Source organism: Doryrhamphus excisus, chromosome 20, assembly GCF_030265055.1.
Source record: "Doryrhamphus excisus isolate RoL2022-K1 chromosome 20, RoL_Dexc_1.0, whole genome shotgun sequence".
Taxonomy (NCBI): domain Eukaryota; kingdom Metazoa; phylum Chordata; class Actinopteri; order Syngnathiformes; family Syngnathidae; genus Doryrhamphus; species Doryrhamphus excisus.
The window spans coordinates 15,409,062-15,426,991 of NC_080485.1; the positions used below are offsets into that span (position 1 = coordinate 15,409,062).

Genomic DNA, 17,930 nt, shown 5'->3' on the forward strand with positions numbered 1-17,930 from the left:
GTTTCCGTTTTTTTTTTCCACTCACTCCTGATTCCATATTCTGGGGCGCGAGTCAAAGATTTGCTGTATCAAATGGATTCCGCCTGCAGCAGCATTTCACCGGCTTGCAAGGACTTAACCTGCCGCCTGTATCGCATTTCACAGCGGCTGGATAGTACCACCGAACTCATTACTTCCCGCTAGTCTGTTTCTGCTCTAATTGAAGTGGATGTCTCTCTCGTCTATTATTAAACCCGGCTTAGCCATTGCTAATTCAACACTCTTGGACTTTACACAGCAATTTTCATTCTATTTGCTCTGAGGGGACAGTGGATGATCAGATAGAGACCTTCTAAATGGTCAAGGCTTCAACGTTTGTCACTTGAATCAATGAGGGGATGCTGAGAATGTTAAGAGCCAAATTGAGATAAGCGGGATCCAAATAGAAAAACTACTTCAGCATAGAAGAGAGTACATGGGACAATACTACAGATCAGTGATTCCAAACTGGTGGCTCAGGACCCAAACGTGGGTCAAAAAACTGCTTTTATTATTGGTGTTTTTATAATTTCTGTACAGCGACCTTGGGTGTCCTGAAAGGCGCTTTGAAATAAAATGTATTATTAATATTATTTTGTTCGGTCGGCGGCACGGTGGTCTAGGGGTTAGCGCGCAGACCTCACAGCTAGGAGACCAGGGTTCAATCCCACCCTCGGGCATCTCTGTGTGGAGTTTGCATGTTCTCCCCGTGCATGCGTGGGTTTTCTCCGGGTACTCCGGTTTCCTCCCACATTCCAAAAACATGCTAGGTTAATTGGCGACTCCAAATTGTCCATAGGTATGAATGTGAGTGTGAATGGTTGTTTGTCTATATGTGCCCTGTGATTGGCTGGCGACCAGTCTAGGGTGTACCCCGCCTTACGCCCGAAGACAGCTGGGATAGGCTCCAGCACCCCCCGCGACCCTCGTGAGGAAAAGCGGTAGAAAATGAATGAATTAATTTTGTTCGGTCCTTCCAGCACACAGCTGCAGATATCCGCTGGAGAAACGTGCGCCGTAAAGACAGGGCAGCTTTTCATGTCTGCTGGGTTACAAATAGTCCCTTTAAAGAGACGATATTTCAGGCATTTGAGTTGAAAAAAAATTAGTACAGCCACTGTGCCATTGAGCAGTGATGGTGGGTACCGCAACCAAACCGGTTGAGAACCACTGCTATAAAACACGGGTGTCAAAACGAAGGCCGAAGGGTCGCGGGGGTGCTGGAGCCTATCCCAGCTGTCTTTGAGCCAGAGGCGGGGTACACCCTGGACTGGTGGCCAGCCAATCACAGGGCACATATAGACAAACAACCATTCACACTCACATTCATACCTATGGACAATTTGGAGTCGCCAATTAACCTAAGTTGAAATATTAAAGAAGTTGCCATAAAGTTGTAATATAATGATAAACCAACTAAATCTGGAATTACAGTAGCTTTGGGAATGTTAAATATTAAAAAAATATTATGGAAACAAAGTCCAAATATTACAAGAAGAACATGTAGTATGAAGATTCATTCATTTTTTAAAGCAAGGTCGCAGGGGTGCAAACTCCACACAGAGATAGCCGAGGGTGGGATTGAACTCGGGTCTTCTAGCTGTGAGGTCTGCGCGCTAACCACTCAACCACCGTGCAGCCCGATTCAGATTCAGTATATATATATATATATAATAAAATAATGGCCCATATTTCCAAAATTGATATCCCTTGACATAAAATTGATGAAAGTGATTAATTTTCTACCGCTTATCCTCACGAGGGTTGCGGGGGGGGGGGGGGTGCTGGAGCCTATCCCAGCTGTCTTCGGGCGAGAGGCGGGGTACACCCTGGACCGGTTGCCATCCAATCACATACATCCCTAGGTATTATATATAAAAATGTATTTCCATCTGTGATTAAATGCGATTAATTCCGAGTTAACTACACTCAAGATGATTAATCGCGAATAAATATTTTAATCGCCAAACAGCTTGACTGAGCACCCTCTCATAATGGAGCCTTTTCTGAGGTCGCGGCTGAGTGCTAAACTTGTCATGCACGACTTTCCCGTGGTGGCACGGAAGCGGGGAAGTTGAATTCCAGCAACCTCGACTTAACTTATTGAGAGTTGTTTTGGCAAACGTGAATGATGGACCCGTGACGCAAAAGCGTCGACGGGAGGTAAACAAAGCAAAAGAAAAGGCAACCTGGCTGAGGCGATGACTAATGCACCACGGCCGCATTTGCTCCGTGTCCTTTTTGTCATATATGGATGCTGCCGCCGCGCCAGGCGTCGGCGCCGTCGGCAGACGTGCGGCAAAGGGGGGGCGACACATTGCACGCCGCATGACTAATGTCCAAAGTGTTTCTTTTGCTCCCTTTATGGAGCACGCAGGAGTAATCAGGACTTCCTTTTCTTCCCTCCGCACCGTATCTTATTTAATTAACGAAAACAGAACAATCGGCCGACATGAAGCGCTCCCCTTCCGCGTGATGTTTTTCCACACCGTCTGCTCACAAGTTTCCATCAGAGAGGCGAGCCGTGGGAGCAGCGCGCGGTTTGTATTCAACGTGTGTGACAGGCGGCAAAGCAGCAATCTCGTCTTTGGAGAGAGAGAGAGAGAGAGACAATGATTCCACAGCTGCCATGTTGTGCACACCAATGTGCTGCCGGCATCAGCGCCCAAATCCGTCACCTTGTGATGGCCGTTCTAAAATGTGAGAAGAATTAAGACCCCCGAAAAGACCCTGCTGTGAATATATGACTTTTAATTCACCATCCAAAAGTCCACTTGTCCTTCTTCATCCTCCCAAGTCAGACTCGACTCTAAATCATCACCCGAGGTTCCACCCGCTTGATTACGTATTTAATCATTTGCAAGCGGTCTGATGCCGTAATGACAACATTTGCATTCTCGATATAAGACTCATAACTCTTGCATTATTATGAAGATGTCACCCCATCCCTGAGGAAATGCACTCAAGTGTCATTATGTAATATTGTCAAGGAAAATGGCTGACAGATGAAGATGGCACATTGTCTTCAGCGTTTGAACTTATGTCTCGCCTTTGAAACACTTCTATGCTAGGGCTACGTTAAAAAGCCATAGCATTTCAGTATGTGGAATCAAACTATGGAATGGATTGAGTGAGGAAATCAAACAATGCGCGACGACGAGCCAATTCAAGAAATGTTCAAGAGTCTTGAACCAGTCATGATATACTATATAATATACATATATCACTATATTGACAATTACTATGGTACCCATTATGGCATTGGATGCTCATATCACCTCCTTCTTCGGTCCATGACAAAAAATATTTTTTTTTATTAAAAATAAATAAAATTATAAAATAAAACATAATAAATAATAATATAAATAATAATATATGACCTCGTCATAATATATAATAATAATATAAAATTATATATATATATATATATATATATATATATATATATATATATATAATAAATAATAAAATACATTAAAAAAACTTATATTACGAAAGCAGGAAGTGAACAAATGTAACAGTTATATATATATATATCACTATATTGACAATTACTATGGTACCCATTATGTCATTGGATGGTGATATCACCTTGTACTTCGGTCCATGACAAAAAATAAAAAATTGAATAAAAAATAAATAAAATCATAAAATAAAACATACAAATAAAAAATAAATAATAATAAATATATATATAATATAAAATAATATATATATAATAAATAAATAACAAAATACATTAAAAAAAACTTTAAAAAAACTTAAATTATATTAGGAAAGCAGGAAGTGAACAAATGTAACAGTTACTGATTGTAAAAGTACCAGATGGAGGGGTAGGATTTAATAAGCTTTGCTTCTTCCTACTCCTTTCGGACATGTGGAACTGGGAACTGATTATGGGATGCATTCAATTGTAATCTGATGCATGTTCAAATGAAATTAAATCATTACCATTGCGCATCAAAATAAGGAATATTCCACTTTAACTCTTCAACTTTAACCCTCTTATTTTTTAATTTTCTTCTTGCTTTGTTGGGCTCTGTTTTCAGCCCCCTTTACTTTCTTGATTTTGCATACCTGCATCGACTTTGGTTTCTCTTGATTCGGTTCAGCTGATGGCGTCCTCGACATCGATTGTGTTTGTCTGGACGTCTGCTTTGTTTTTTTTTTTTCTTCTACTTAGCAGCTGCACGTTTCCTATTTGCTGCTCCGCTGTGTTGGAAAATAAAATATTCTTAGCTGCGCTGGTCATTGCCGTCAAAACAAACATTGCCTCGTTGCGACAGAATTACTATTTTATCTACTTAATGATATTTAAATGTGTAATTAAAACAGAAAAAGTATTAGACACTAGTATTTTATTTCAAATATTTAAATATAAAACGAGACATATATCAAAAGAATTGTGACCATGTTAACTAATTAAGGCAATAAAGTTTAAAAATTCAATTTAAAGCAAAATCACAGAAATCCATCAATTTTCTGTGCTTCTTATCCTCCCTAGGATGGTGACATGCTGGAGCCTATCCCAGCTGTCTTTGGGCCACCCTGGACTGGTGGCCAGCCAATCACAGCGCACATATAGACAAACAACCATTCACACTCACATTCATACCTATGTACAAGTTTGAAATCGGAAAACCCATGCAAACAATTTTTTTTTATATTAATTCAACGTTCTTTTAACAAAAGAAAAAAGTATTAAAAAAATCTCAATCTTTATAAATAACAACTCCAAAAATCAATGGTTCTTCATAACGTAGGAAGCACTTCCTGCTTCAGGCTTCCCAGCATGCCTTGCCGCACTTGTTTTGTTATTATAAGTTGCCAAAGTTAAAGTACGTGTTTGGCGTTAACGTAGTTGTTTATGTTTATTATTCCTCTGTAGCTGTGTTGACTTACCTGTCATATTTCTATTTGTACCGTGATTGTGGTTTAGTGTTGTGTCCCCTGCTCATTTCACCGTGTGACAAGCTCACTGCCAGCTCGGTGTTGACTATCGCATGCCCAATTAGCCTCTTCCTGTTAAGCAAGCTCAAGTATCCTGGCTGTCTCTTGTGGGACATAGGTTTACCACTACAGTATACACACACTGGAGATACGGTATATATAAACAGTATAAAATGCCATTAACACGAAACAAGCCCATTATACCCATTATGTCATTGTATGGTCATATCACCTCGTACTTTGGTATGTGACATAAAATATATAAATAAATAAATAAATAAATATTATAAAATTAAAAAAAAAAATATATATATATATTTTATTTTTATAAAAGGAGTAGGAAGAAGCAAAGCTTATTAAATCCTACCCCTCCATCTGGTACCTTTACAATCAGTAACTGTTACATTTGTTCACTTCCTGCTTTCTAATATAATAAAACATTGTTTTTTTGTTTTTTTATATTATGTATTATATTAGAAAATAAATGAACATTAAATAAATAAATATTATAAAATAAAAAACAAAATATATATATATATATATATATATATATTTTATTTTATAAAAGGAGTAGGAAGAAGCAAAGCTTATTAAATCCTACCCCTCCATCTGGTACCTTTACAATCAGTGACTGTTACATTTGTTCACTTCCTGCTTTCTAATATAATAAAAATGTCTGTATTGTTTTTTTTATTTTATGTATTATATTAAAAAATAAATGAACATAAAATAAATAAATATATTTTGTTTTTTTATTTTATAATATATATTTTAAATAAATACATGAAATAAATAATTTTTATTTTATTTTATAATATTTATTTCTTTATTTTATGTTCATATATTTTCTAATATAATACATAAAATAAAATAAAAACAAAAAAACATTTTTTTTATTATATTAGAAAGCAGGAAGTGAACAAATGTAACAGTTACTGATTGTAAAAGTACCAGATGGAGGGGTAGGATTTAATAAGCTTTGCTTCTTCCTACTCCTTTTGGACATGTGGAACTGTGAACTGATTATGTGATGCATTTAATTGTAATCTGTTGCATGTTTAAATGAAATAAAAACATTACCATTACCGTTACAAGCCAGGAGTTTGAGACCCCTGTTTTAACTCTTTCACAACAGTCCAAAAAAAAAAATCTCCACTTTTTCGAATCTCCACTTTATCCAAGAGTGGCTAAACAAACGTGACAGCACGTGCACAACCATCCGTGTCTAAGTTAAAGCGACAGGACAGATGAAAAGCCATCATGGCCGTTGCAGACGTATCCCCGCTGAGTAAAGCTACACGTAGAAAGTCATTATTTCCTGCACGCCATCATCTCCATCCTAATGGCCGGGCTCCGCCTGCGCTCGGCATTAAGAGTCGAGACTCAAGCTTTTTAGCTTGTGTTCTCGGTGATTGAAATTCCGAGTCAGCCATCAATCTGCGTTATAGACTGGTTTCCCCTTGTCTGGCGCGGGCTAACTGAAACAGATTGAGACAGCTCCCGCTCACTGCATGGCTAATGGCTGCCAATGAAAGGCATCTCTGTGCAGTTGACCCCCCCCACCCCAACCCAACCAACCCCAACCCCCCCACTGCCAATGAGGATCGGGAATCATCGACACAACTCGATATAGTCGAGTCTCTTCGGCATCGGTCACCAGTCAACAGCATCCTCTATTGACTTAACGTTGCCCAGAAATGGAATCTAATCAGCGGATACAAACAGACCGCACGTCTCCTAATGCTGAACAATTACCCGCCTGGAATTCAGCCCATGGTAGAGAAATATAGCCGTATCTGCTCCGATGGGTATATTGTTTGGCTGGAATGGTTTCCCAATTATCCCACCAGAGGTGCAGACCACCCCCGTGTTTACGCAGCAGTGGTTTAACAAGCTTACCCAATAAATGCTGCTCACCGCTGGCTAGTTTATGCCGAGGTGTTCAACAGGGTCGACGCTTTTCTCATGTACGTTTTGACCTTAGAATAGGGGTCGGCAACCTTTATTATGAAAAAAGCCATTTTACCCCCCTTGCCCACTAAAAAACCCCTGCAAAGTATACGTTTAAAACAACGTTGGAGGGAATTTGGGGGTATCAAAGTAGTTCAGATAAGAAAAGACGAGTTGGAGTACTCTTGCTAGTATTAGTGATGGTATTGGTAATGGTTTAATTTCATTTGAACATGCATCAGATTACAATTGAATGCATCACATAATCAGTTCCCAGTTCCACATGTCCAAAAGGAGTAGGAAGAAGCAAAGCTTATTAAATCCTACCCCTCCATCTGGTACTTTTACAATCAGTAACTGTTACATTTGTTCACTTCCTGCTTTCCTAATATAGTTTAAGTATTTTTTATTTTTTAATTTTATGTTTTTGTCACGTACCGAAGTACGAGGTGATATGATATGAGTTTTTTTTTGTTTTTTTTTTAATAATGTACCTCGTACCGAAGTACATCCAATGCCATGATGGGTACCATAGTAAGTGTCAATATAGTGATATATATATATATAGCACATCATGACTGGTTCCTCGTGCTCATCCAATCAGAACTCAGTCAGGATGCATTCATGGTCTAACACAAAGTTGGATTTTTTAAAACTCATTACAAAGACGTGCATTTTCCCCACACGGGTGTTAAAAACATATTCAAGCATTGCAAAGGGAGCCGCAACAAAGAGGCTGAAGTGCCACATGTAGCTCTGGAGCTGCGGGTTGCTGACCCCTGTTATGTTAGAATATGCATTTTGACCCTAGAATGTTCTTGTACGGCTGTGGTTTTACTCTCCAGTGCTTTTGCTGTGAAGAAGGATGTGACTGGTCGGCTTCACGACTTCATTTCCTGTCTGTATATGACTAGTTCACATCGGATCGGATAAACATTTGCAATAAAAATATATGTTGTCATGCATTGATTAGTTCCAGCTGTAATCAGGAGGGTTGGAAATCTCTTAGTGACCGATGGTTGCATACGCATCTCGATTGGGGATGTCCGATATTGGCTTTTGGCAGAAAACCGATATGCCGATATTGTCCAACTCAATTTCCGATACCGATGCCGCTATTCATTCATTCATTTTCTATGGAGCGTACTATTATTGGAACATATAGTCCAAATATTACAAGAAGAACATGTAGTATGAAGATTCATTCATTCATTCATTTTCTATGGAGCGTACTATTATTGGAACATATAGTCCAAATACTACAAGAAGAACATGTAGTATGAAGATTCATTCATTCATTCATTTTCTATGGAGCGTACTATTATTGGAACATATAGTCCAAATATTACAAGAAGAACATGTAGTATGAAGATTCATTCATTCATTCATTCATTTGACCGGAAAACCGGAGTGCCCGAAGAAAACCCTGATGCCGATATTGTCCAACTCAATTTCCGATACCGATGCCGGTATTCATTCATCCATTTTCTATGGAGCGTTCTATTATTGGAACATATAGTCCCAATATTACAAGAAGAACATGTAGTATGAAGATTCATTCATTCATTCATTTGACCGGAAAACCGGAGTGCCCAAAGAAAACCCCGATGCCGATATTGTCCAACTCAATTTCCGATACCGATGCCTGTATTCATTCATTCATTTTCTATGGAGCGTTCTATTATGGGAACAAAGTCCAAATATTACAAGAAGAACATGTAGTATGAAGATTCATTCATTTGACCGGAAAACCGAAAACCGGAGTACCCGAAGAAAACCCAGATGCCGATATTGTCCAACTCAATTTCCGATACTGATATCAGCTGATACCGATATGTGTAACATGATATATCTCCTGTGGTGGAATGAAAACATATGTGTTGTATGTATGTACACCATTTTTTCAATATCGGTTTTCATGATTGGGGAAAAAAATCTGATACCGATATCGCGTTTTAATGCTGATATCGGGCAGATAATTATAGGTTATCACATGGTTTGTCTGATATCAGGCTCAGTAAACCTCAGTAAATAGTCTCGGCAATGTGAACTGGGTCTCCCCAGAAGATCTCCTACTGGTCGGATGTGCCCTGACCACCCCCCCTACGCTCCCCTGACCGAGCCCCCTTATCTGGCTCTTGTGGTTCTACTCCGAGTTTCTCCCGAATTCCGGGTGCTTCTCATGTTATCGCTAAGGGAAGAGCCAAAACACCCTTACGGGAATCTTGGGACCAGGGGGTTGGTACGTAGAACCGGTACAACAGACCGATCCACCTGACCATCTCACGTTATCATCCTTCCGTCACTCGAGAACGAGACCCCCAGATACTTGGGGCGGAATCTCGGAACCCCCGACATGTCGCTCTTTTTCTGGCCAAGAACCGTGGACTCACTTGGAGGTGCTGATTCTCATCTCGGCTGCTTGACGCCGTGAGATAGGAGGTACCCGAAGACATCTGGGATAGGTTCCAGCCTATATCCCATACTATGGGATATCTCAAACAACAAAGCCGGCTTTTAGACCAGCTTCCAACAGAAAAAAGCTCCAAGTCATTACCTGGCCGGCTAACTGACAGCGACCCCAGACGGCCTGCTAATTGATTACCCAGACCAGCACTAATGGAAAAGAGCCCGGCCGCATCTTCTGAGACCCGATTGGTATTATTTCCAGAAGTCTCCCAGGGGACCCGAAGCAGATTAATTACATTGTGGCTGATGATGAATCCGATGATGACGAGGTCATATATTTCACACTCATGTCACACGAGTGCCACGCTAAGCAGACCCTCCAGGGATCTTCTGGAAATAGTTGAAGCAAAATGTGATTTTATTTCCCTGCCAGGTTTGACGTGAGGAGCATTTGGCTCCTCTTCCTCCTCCCATGTCGGATCCAGCTCCTCCTCTCACACATCAGGAGGGGAACACTTGCTGCACCGCCGCTCCTTCCACATTCACCGGCTCCACTCCACCAGGTGATGACACTCGAACGCACCGCCGTCCGCCACCCGCCGCCAAAATGAAGCCTTAGATTTTAGTGCGAGTGTGGCGGGTCCTCACAGCAATGGCGCCGCGTTACGCTTTTTGTCTTTTGGTTCTCCTGTTCTCCTCCGAGTGGATGCGTGTTTCTTCAACTTCCACCCGGGACGCTGGAACTACGCCGGAGGTAAGGTGCTGTCCTTCGGGTCAGGTGGCGCACATCAGCGCGCCCTCTCCGGAGCTCCCTGCGCGGGATTTGGAGCATTTTGGCGCGCTTCCAGTCGGACACTTTGTTGGATTAACGAGCAAGGAAGACGCCGCGGGAGAAAGTTCACTCGAGTGGGAAGGTCGCCCAAAACTTTCCCCGCATGACACCAGCAACGACGTGGAGGGCGAGGAAAACGAGGCGGATTGGACCGACGATGGGACTGTTTGGACCCGGAGGAGGAAGCGGAGGGATGCGGAGACTTGGCCCGATTTGGGGAGCGAGGGAGCGCCGGAAGCTCCCGACCAGGAGGAGGTCCAGCTGGCCAGCTCCACGTTTGCCCTGGCCGGGGACACCGCGCACAACCAGGCTATGGTGCATTGGTCCGGGCAGAACAGCAGCGTGAGTGTCTTCGTTGCGCTTGGAATTTACGCACGGACGTGTTTTGACGCAGTGTGTGTGTGCGTGTGTGTGTGTGTGCGTGCGTGTGTGTGTGTGCGTACCTTTTTCAACCAGACAGGCAGGGTGGAGTTAAACCTGGGAATCTGAGGACTTTTGACATGTATTTGACATGTACTGTAACATCCAAAATATACTGTACTTATACACAACCTGTCACTGTACACAAATATTTTATACTCCTGTGTACAGTATGTGGAGGTCTTACAGTACATTACAATTTGGGCAGGATTGCCATGTATCAGATTTATTTTAGTTTCAGTACTACATTTAGACCTGGCCAAGTTAACCTTAATCAGCTTATGCAGTAAAACTTCATTTACTCTTTCAGGAACGTACACACTCTACATTTCCTGTTTATTGGAATTGAACATCCTGCTTTGGAAAGTCAAGAAAACAAGTTTCCTTGGAGTAAGAAGCAGTATAAGAAAATATACTGTCTTTAAGAGCATGCTGTATACGTCTACACAGTGGCGTCATTAGGCCTATTTTAATTTAAATAATTTAATATTTTCAATAATTTGATATTTTTAATTTATTTTTTTTAAATTTTTTATATGTTTATTTATTTTTTATTTTTTAATTATTTTTTTGATTGATTTTTTTTCAAAAAAATCTCAAATTTCATATAATAGGGCAAAAGCAGGCTAATACTAGCCTACTACTACTACTACTAGTAGTAGTAATAATCAGAAGAAGAATAATGATGATAGTAATAATAATAGGCTAATGAATAATATAATAATGATTATTATATCATTGATCACTGTCCACTGGACAGAATGGTTGCAGAGATTGAGCAGCGGTTTTGCAGTATAGATTGTGTGTACTTGTGTACTTTTAATGGTGGCCTAAAACTATTGAGTATCTCTACTAAATATGTCCAAAAGTGGGAAAGTTATATCCCGGTTTTTTGGATTTTTTGATTTTTTTTTGGAAATTTTTTGCATTCATTTTCTACATGGCATACGGGGGGTGGAGCCTCCCCCAGGTGAGCTAATGTAGACCAGGGGTGTCCAAAGTGTGGCCCGGGAGCCTCTTGCGGCCCGTTGCTGTTTATTTTAGTGGCCAGTGGCACATTATAAAATTTTAATTGAAAAAGAACTAAAAAAAACAAACACAGTAAAGCCGTAGTGTCAAAGGAAATAATAACATGAAGCTCATAAAAAAATTAAAGGGAAAAAACAAACAGAACATAGAATAATGTTATATTTTTTACAGAAATTGCTTGTGAGTTATAGAGAATAAAGTCAAAATCTTATGAGCATTAGTTGATAATTATGAAAAAAACATTTACCGAGAAGAAAGTTGAAATAACTGTAAAATGAAAACACAACACTTGCAATTTTCTGAGAATAAAGTCAAAATATTAAGAGAAAACCTTGTCTATAATAAATTCAGACAATTATGAGGAAGATTTTCATTCTGGTAGCAATATTAAACAATAAATATTTTTTAAAGTGATATTACTATGAGAAACAAAAAAAACAAAATGAAATTGAAAGTTTTGGAAAATTAGGTTGGGAGAAAGTTATAATATTATGGGAATAAAATCTAAATATTATAACAATAAAGTCAGAATATTATGAAAAGAAAGTTTATGGAGATTATTTTTTAAAAAAAGTTGACATTTTCTGAGAATAAAGTCAAAATATTAACAGAAAAAAAATCGTATTTTAAGGCTAAAGAATTTGCAAATTTACAAGAATAAATTCAAAATATTATGAGGAAAAATAATGTCATTTAATTAGCACAGAGAAAAATTGAAAAATGGAAAAGCTGAAATTTTATGAGAATAAAGTCCAAATATTTACAGAAAAAAGTTTTAAAAGAAAAAAACCTCAGACTATTATGAGGAAAAATGATGTCTTTTTCGTAGCAAAGAGTAAAAATATTAAAAAAGAAAATATGTTCTTCTTTTTAAAGTCATAATATAACGAAAAACAAACAAAACAAAATAAAATTGTAATTTTTGGAAAATTAGCTTGTGGGGAAAAAGTTATAATATGGGAATAAAGTCCAAATATTATGCAAAAACATTTCCAACTTCCTAGTCTCCACTAACGCACACAGAGACGTTCTGACAGAGCCTCCATCCCAGATGGACGTCCAGGGAGGCGGACTTCCATGTTGGGGCCCCCTGCTAGCGTTGTTCGTTGTTCATTGTGACGCTTCCTGACAGCGACAATTAAAAGCGAGCGTTGTAATGTTGTGACCGTGCATGTTTAAGTTCCTTGAACGAAGCGCCTAGCGATAACGGGATTGGGTCTATGGTGATTATGTGCGTTTAATAATTGAACAAAGGCGCTCCAGAGGACCTCGGTGATGTTGATGGCACAAAAAGCTGCCGCGTAGCCTCTTGGTGGAGCTTTCCACAGAAGCAGAAAGGACTTCAAATCAATCCCATAGATAAAGGGAGATGTGTGATGTTCAGGCTCAGCAGAACATACTCGTTTTTTGGAGTTTTTTTTTTTTTTTTTTCCCCACCAAGAATCCAAGCAGCTACTCCTCTTAAACGCTTAATAGACTTTTCATGTAGACGGATGGAAAGGCCACTAGGTTATCCAGGCCTCTTTAAATATGCATGGATTTGTTTTAAGACATGCTGCCCCCCCCCCCTCGTCCGTCCCCCCCACCCTTCCCAATCCCTCACCGTACTCTATATGTGTAGTGTACACTGCAGCGGTGTGATTTAAAAGTCAAATCAAGGTTGTAAAGCAATGCAGCATCTGAGACCAGGAGGCTACCTGCAGCTTCAACATGTCAGGTGCAACATCAGGCCAGATGTTGGACCTGGCTGGAAACAACATGGAGCATGATGGAGACATTTTTTCTTCTTTTTACTCACAACCTCCTCAAAGGAGGATTTTTTGATACAAAATTTTATGACCCGCATCAGCAGTGTAGTGCATCAAGGGTGACTTACCCCCTTACTTTCAAAACAATATGCGTTGGAAAGAGTGATAAAAATACTTTCTCATAACTCATAACTTAAGTGGCCCTAGCAACTAACCGGAACTATGTTCTATGTTTCTCATCACTGTTTTCACATGCTTTTTCATCTTTTCTGACCTATAAATGTTAGAATGCCTGTGTTGGAAACCACATACCATATTTTCTGGACTATAAGTCGCTCCGGAGTATAAGTCACACAAGGCCAAAAATGCATAATTAGGTAGAAAAAAACATACATAAGTCGCACTGGAGGAAAAGTCGCATTTTTTTGCGGGTAATTATTATTATTATTATTTTATTGTTATTATTTTTATAGAATTATTTTACAAACTACTTGACCACAACAGACATTACGTCCTTTTGGACGTATTGGACTATTCTTTTATTGTTATAACTTGCCTTCCAAGAGTACGTAATGTCTGTTTTGGTCAAATAGTTAAAATAAATTACCCGCAAAAAAATGCGACATACTCCAGTGTGACTTATGTATGTTTTTTTCTACCTAATTACCGTATTTTCTGGACTATAAGTCGCTCCGGAGTATAAGTCACACAAGGCCAAAAATGCATAATTAGGTAGAAAAAAACAAACATAAGTTGCACTGGAGGAAAAGTCGCATTTTTTTGCGGGTAATTCTTATTATTATTTTATTATTTTTATATAATTATTTTACAAACTACTTGACCACAACAGACACTACGTCCTTTTGGACGTATTGGACTATTCTTTTATTGTTAGAACTTGCCTTCCAAGAGTACGTAATGTCTGTTTTGGTCAAATAGTTAAAATAAATTACCCGCAAAAAAATGCGACTTATACTCCAGTGCGACTTATGTACAACTTGGAGCAACTTTTTTCTTTAGTATTTCAACTTTATGCGACTAAAATGACATTATTTTTCCTCATAATATTATGACATTATTTTCATAAAATTATAACTTTTTTAAGCTATTTTTGTGAAATTATTGCAGATTTTTGTGAAATTATTGCTGATTTTAGTTTTTTTTTTATGTTGTTGATTCATGAAGAAAATTAGCTGCGGACACAATATGGCCCCCGAGCCACACTTTGGACACACCCGATGTATCCAGTATAAACACTGAGCAAAAGATTAAGAAAGATGATGATAGTCGGGTGCTAAGTGATGGCATCATTTTCACCTTCGACCTGCTTGGTTCCGCCATGTTGTTGGCTTTGCGAATCCCCGTTTAGCATCCTAGAGTGGCTACGCTAATCAAACAACATGCTTGAAGGTTTTGCGCTGAGCTGCCAGTACTCTGTGAAGCCGAGTGTGAGCGTGTTTGCTTTGTGAAAAAGTCCAATGTAAGTTTAATGGTGGGGGGGGGGGGGGGTGCCTTGAGCTTAAATGATTTACCAACGGCGTTAGCAGCGTTAGCAGCGTTATTAGCGTTAGCAGCGTGTATCATTGCTTTTCTCGCCAAAAGGAGCCATTCTCATCTGTCTCAATACTGCGCTGATCCAAAAAGCTTGTGGCTTCTTAAAAACTTTAATGTCGGCGTCGTTTGATGGGTTTATCCATCTTGGGGGTTGGTGGGGGGGGGGACCCAGCCTTTTACCCTGCCCCCGAGCAACCCTGGAGGAGCCTCCCGGACGGTTCCTAATGCGACGCCGCCTTCATCTCACAGCTTTAAACTTTCAGCCCCAATTGTTGTGATGGTCAACTTTTGGAGGCTGACTTCCTGTTTCCTGTTTATGGTTGGAAATTTCATGTAAAGTCTCCTCGTTGATGGATGGTCTGTCACAGAGCCCAGAAGCGGCAGCAAATCTAAACTGGCTCATGTTATCTTTGTCGCTGTGGACCTGCTGCATTTTAATGCGCTTCTGCCCCCCCCAACCCCCCCTACAGCAGACACTTTGGCTGTAGTTGGGTTTGGTACTCCGGGTGTCATCATCTTGTGGTGAAGGCGACCAAAACGCCTGATCCAAGTCGCTTTTGGTGGTTGGGTAGGACATGGGTTCTCCTATGGTCCCCCATCTGGAACCCACATTCAAGTCATTCTAAAGTTATTTTTGCTCTTATATAAACAAATATTTGTTTATAGTAGACATAATAACCAAAATGTAACTACAACTCCTGCTAATGGCGGGTAGACAGGAAATGACATCTGAGGTTTGGAGTTGAGATTTAGTTTTTGGTGGCGCCAACAGTCGCCCATTACTGGGGGTGCAGACGCAAAAGAGAGAGAGCCTGATGCCAAACGACAGCACAAAACTCCCATAATGCAATTCCTCTTAAAGGGCCAGGAACTCACCCAGGTATTAGCAGCCTGCTGTGTAGAGGCGGTTCCGCTACATTCAGACCACACACAATAGAATCAATTATTTGTATTGTAGGACACATTATTCCAAATATTACAAGAAGAACATGTAGTATGAAGACTCATTCATTTTCTACCGCCTATCCTCACGAGGGTCGCGAGGGGTGCTGGAGCCTATCCCAGCTGTCTTCGGGCAAGAGGCGGGGTACACCCTGGACTGGTGGCCAGCCAATCACAGGGCACATATAGACAAACAACCATTCACACTCACATTCATACCTATGGACAATTTGGAGTCGCCAATTAACCTAGCATGTTTTTGGAATGTGGGAGTAAACCGGAGTACCCGGAGAAAACCCCGATGCCGATATTGTTTTGGGAACAAAGTCCAAATATTACAAGAAGAACATGTAGTATGAAGATTTGTTCATTCATTCATTTTCTACCGCTTATCCTCACGAGGGTCGTGGGGGGGGGTGGTGCTGGAGCCTATCCCAGCTGTCTTTGGGCAAGACGACTGGTGGCCAGCCAATCACAGGGCACATATAGACAAACAACCATTCACACTCACATTCATACCTATGGACAATTTGGAGTCGCCAATTAACCTAAATTGAAATATTAAAGAAGTTGCCATAAAGTTGTAATATGATGATAAACCAACTAAATCTAGAATTACAGTAGCTTTGTTAATGTTAAATATTAAAGAAATATTATGGGAACAAAGTCCAAATATTACAAGAAGAACATGTAGTATGAAGATTCATTCATTCATTTTCTACCGCTTATCCTCACGAGGGTTGTGTGGGGGGGTGCTGGAGCCTATCCCAGCTGTCTTCATGCAAGAGGCAAGGTACACCCTGGACTGGTGGCCAGCCAATCACAGGGCACATATAGACAAACAACCATTCACACTCACATTCCAGTCTGACATATATAACCCAACCCAACCCGGCCCGTTGGCTTTTGACATCCTCCCAAGCGTGCGCCGCAGAATCAAACGATTTGTGCGTGGAGAGGTAAACTCCTACGTGATATTTGCATCCAGTGGAAATCAGCCACCTCCACCTGCTCTTTCACGGATCAGTCGTCCCTGTTGGACCAGGACTATTAACTTGGGTGCTCATTGACCGCTTGACATTTTGCCTTTTGTCTTTTTTCAGTCATGAGAAATCTGGATATTACGCACTTTGAACGCATCGTTCACGGTTAAGAGCAGATAAACCTGAAAGTAAATCATGCAGCCCATAATATAAACATCATACCAACCAATAGTTGGACACCAACAACAACAACAACAATGGATGACAACAAGCATCTCCTATTTCATTCTCAGTGAAGAATCATTTGGGGCTGCACGGTGAACAAGTGGTTAGCGTGCTGGCCTCGCAGCTAGGACACTCGAGTTCGATTCCACCCTCGGTCATCTGTGTGGAGTTTGCATGTTCTCGACTCACGTTCTCAAATTGTCCATAGGTATGAATGTGAGTGTGAATGGTTGTTTGTCTATATGTGCCCTGTGATTGGCTGGCCACCAGTCCAGGGTGGACCCCGCCTCTCGCCCGAAGACTGGGATAGGCTCCAGCAGCCCCCCGCGAACCTCGTGAGAATAGGCGGTAGAAAATGTATCTTCGTACTCCATGAAGTACTATGTACTTCATACTACATGTTCTTCTTGAAATATTTGGAATAGTGTGTCCTACAATACAAATGATTTATTCTATTGTGCATGAAAATGAATGAATGAATGAATGAATTTAATACTGATTTTTACTGATTTTTATGACTTTTGTACACATTTTTTAATGTACAGTAGACCTCGGATATATCGGATTCAATTGTTCCCACTGGTTTTGTCCGATATAAGCGAAATCCGTTATATGCGTATACCGGAAAATGTCCGTTTTACGCATATATCGGATTTATATCCGGTATATGCGTGAATCGGATTTTATCCGTTATAAAAAGGCACTTCCTTGACTATGTTTCCAATGTACCTGGACGCGCAGGCAACGCTGCAAACGCTGCAAATGACGTCGTATAGCGGCCTGTCACGATTCGGCGAATCGGAGCGCCACGATGCGGCCATCCGATATATATGCGAGGGAAATTTAATGGAAATGCATTGGAACGGGACT

General features: G+C 40.4%; 1 protein-coding gene across 4 annotated transcripts in view; it reads left to right on the forward strand.

The window, feature by feature from the left end:
• LOC131107854 (VPS10 domain-containing receptor SorCS1-like) overlaps positions 1–17,930 on the forward strand; it is a 103,101-nt gene that overhangs the window by 20,991 nt on the left and 64,180 nt on the right. For 2 of the 4 annotated variants that reach the window (XM_058058266.1, XM_058058267.1), the window contains exon 2: positions 9,761–10,501. The exons of 1 other annotated variant lie outside the window; for it this stretch is intronic. In XM_058058266.1, the coding sequence (XP_057914249.1) occupies positions 9,980–10,501 (522 nt within the window). In that variant the 5' untranslated portion in view covers positions 9,761–9,979. The remainder of the gene's footprint in view (positions 1–9,760; positions 10,502–17,930) is intronic. One more of the 4 variants, XM_058058268.1, reaches the window with a different exon arrangement.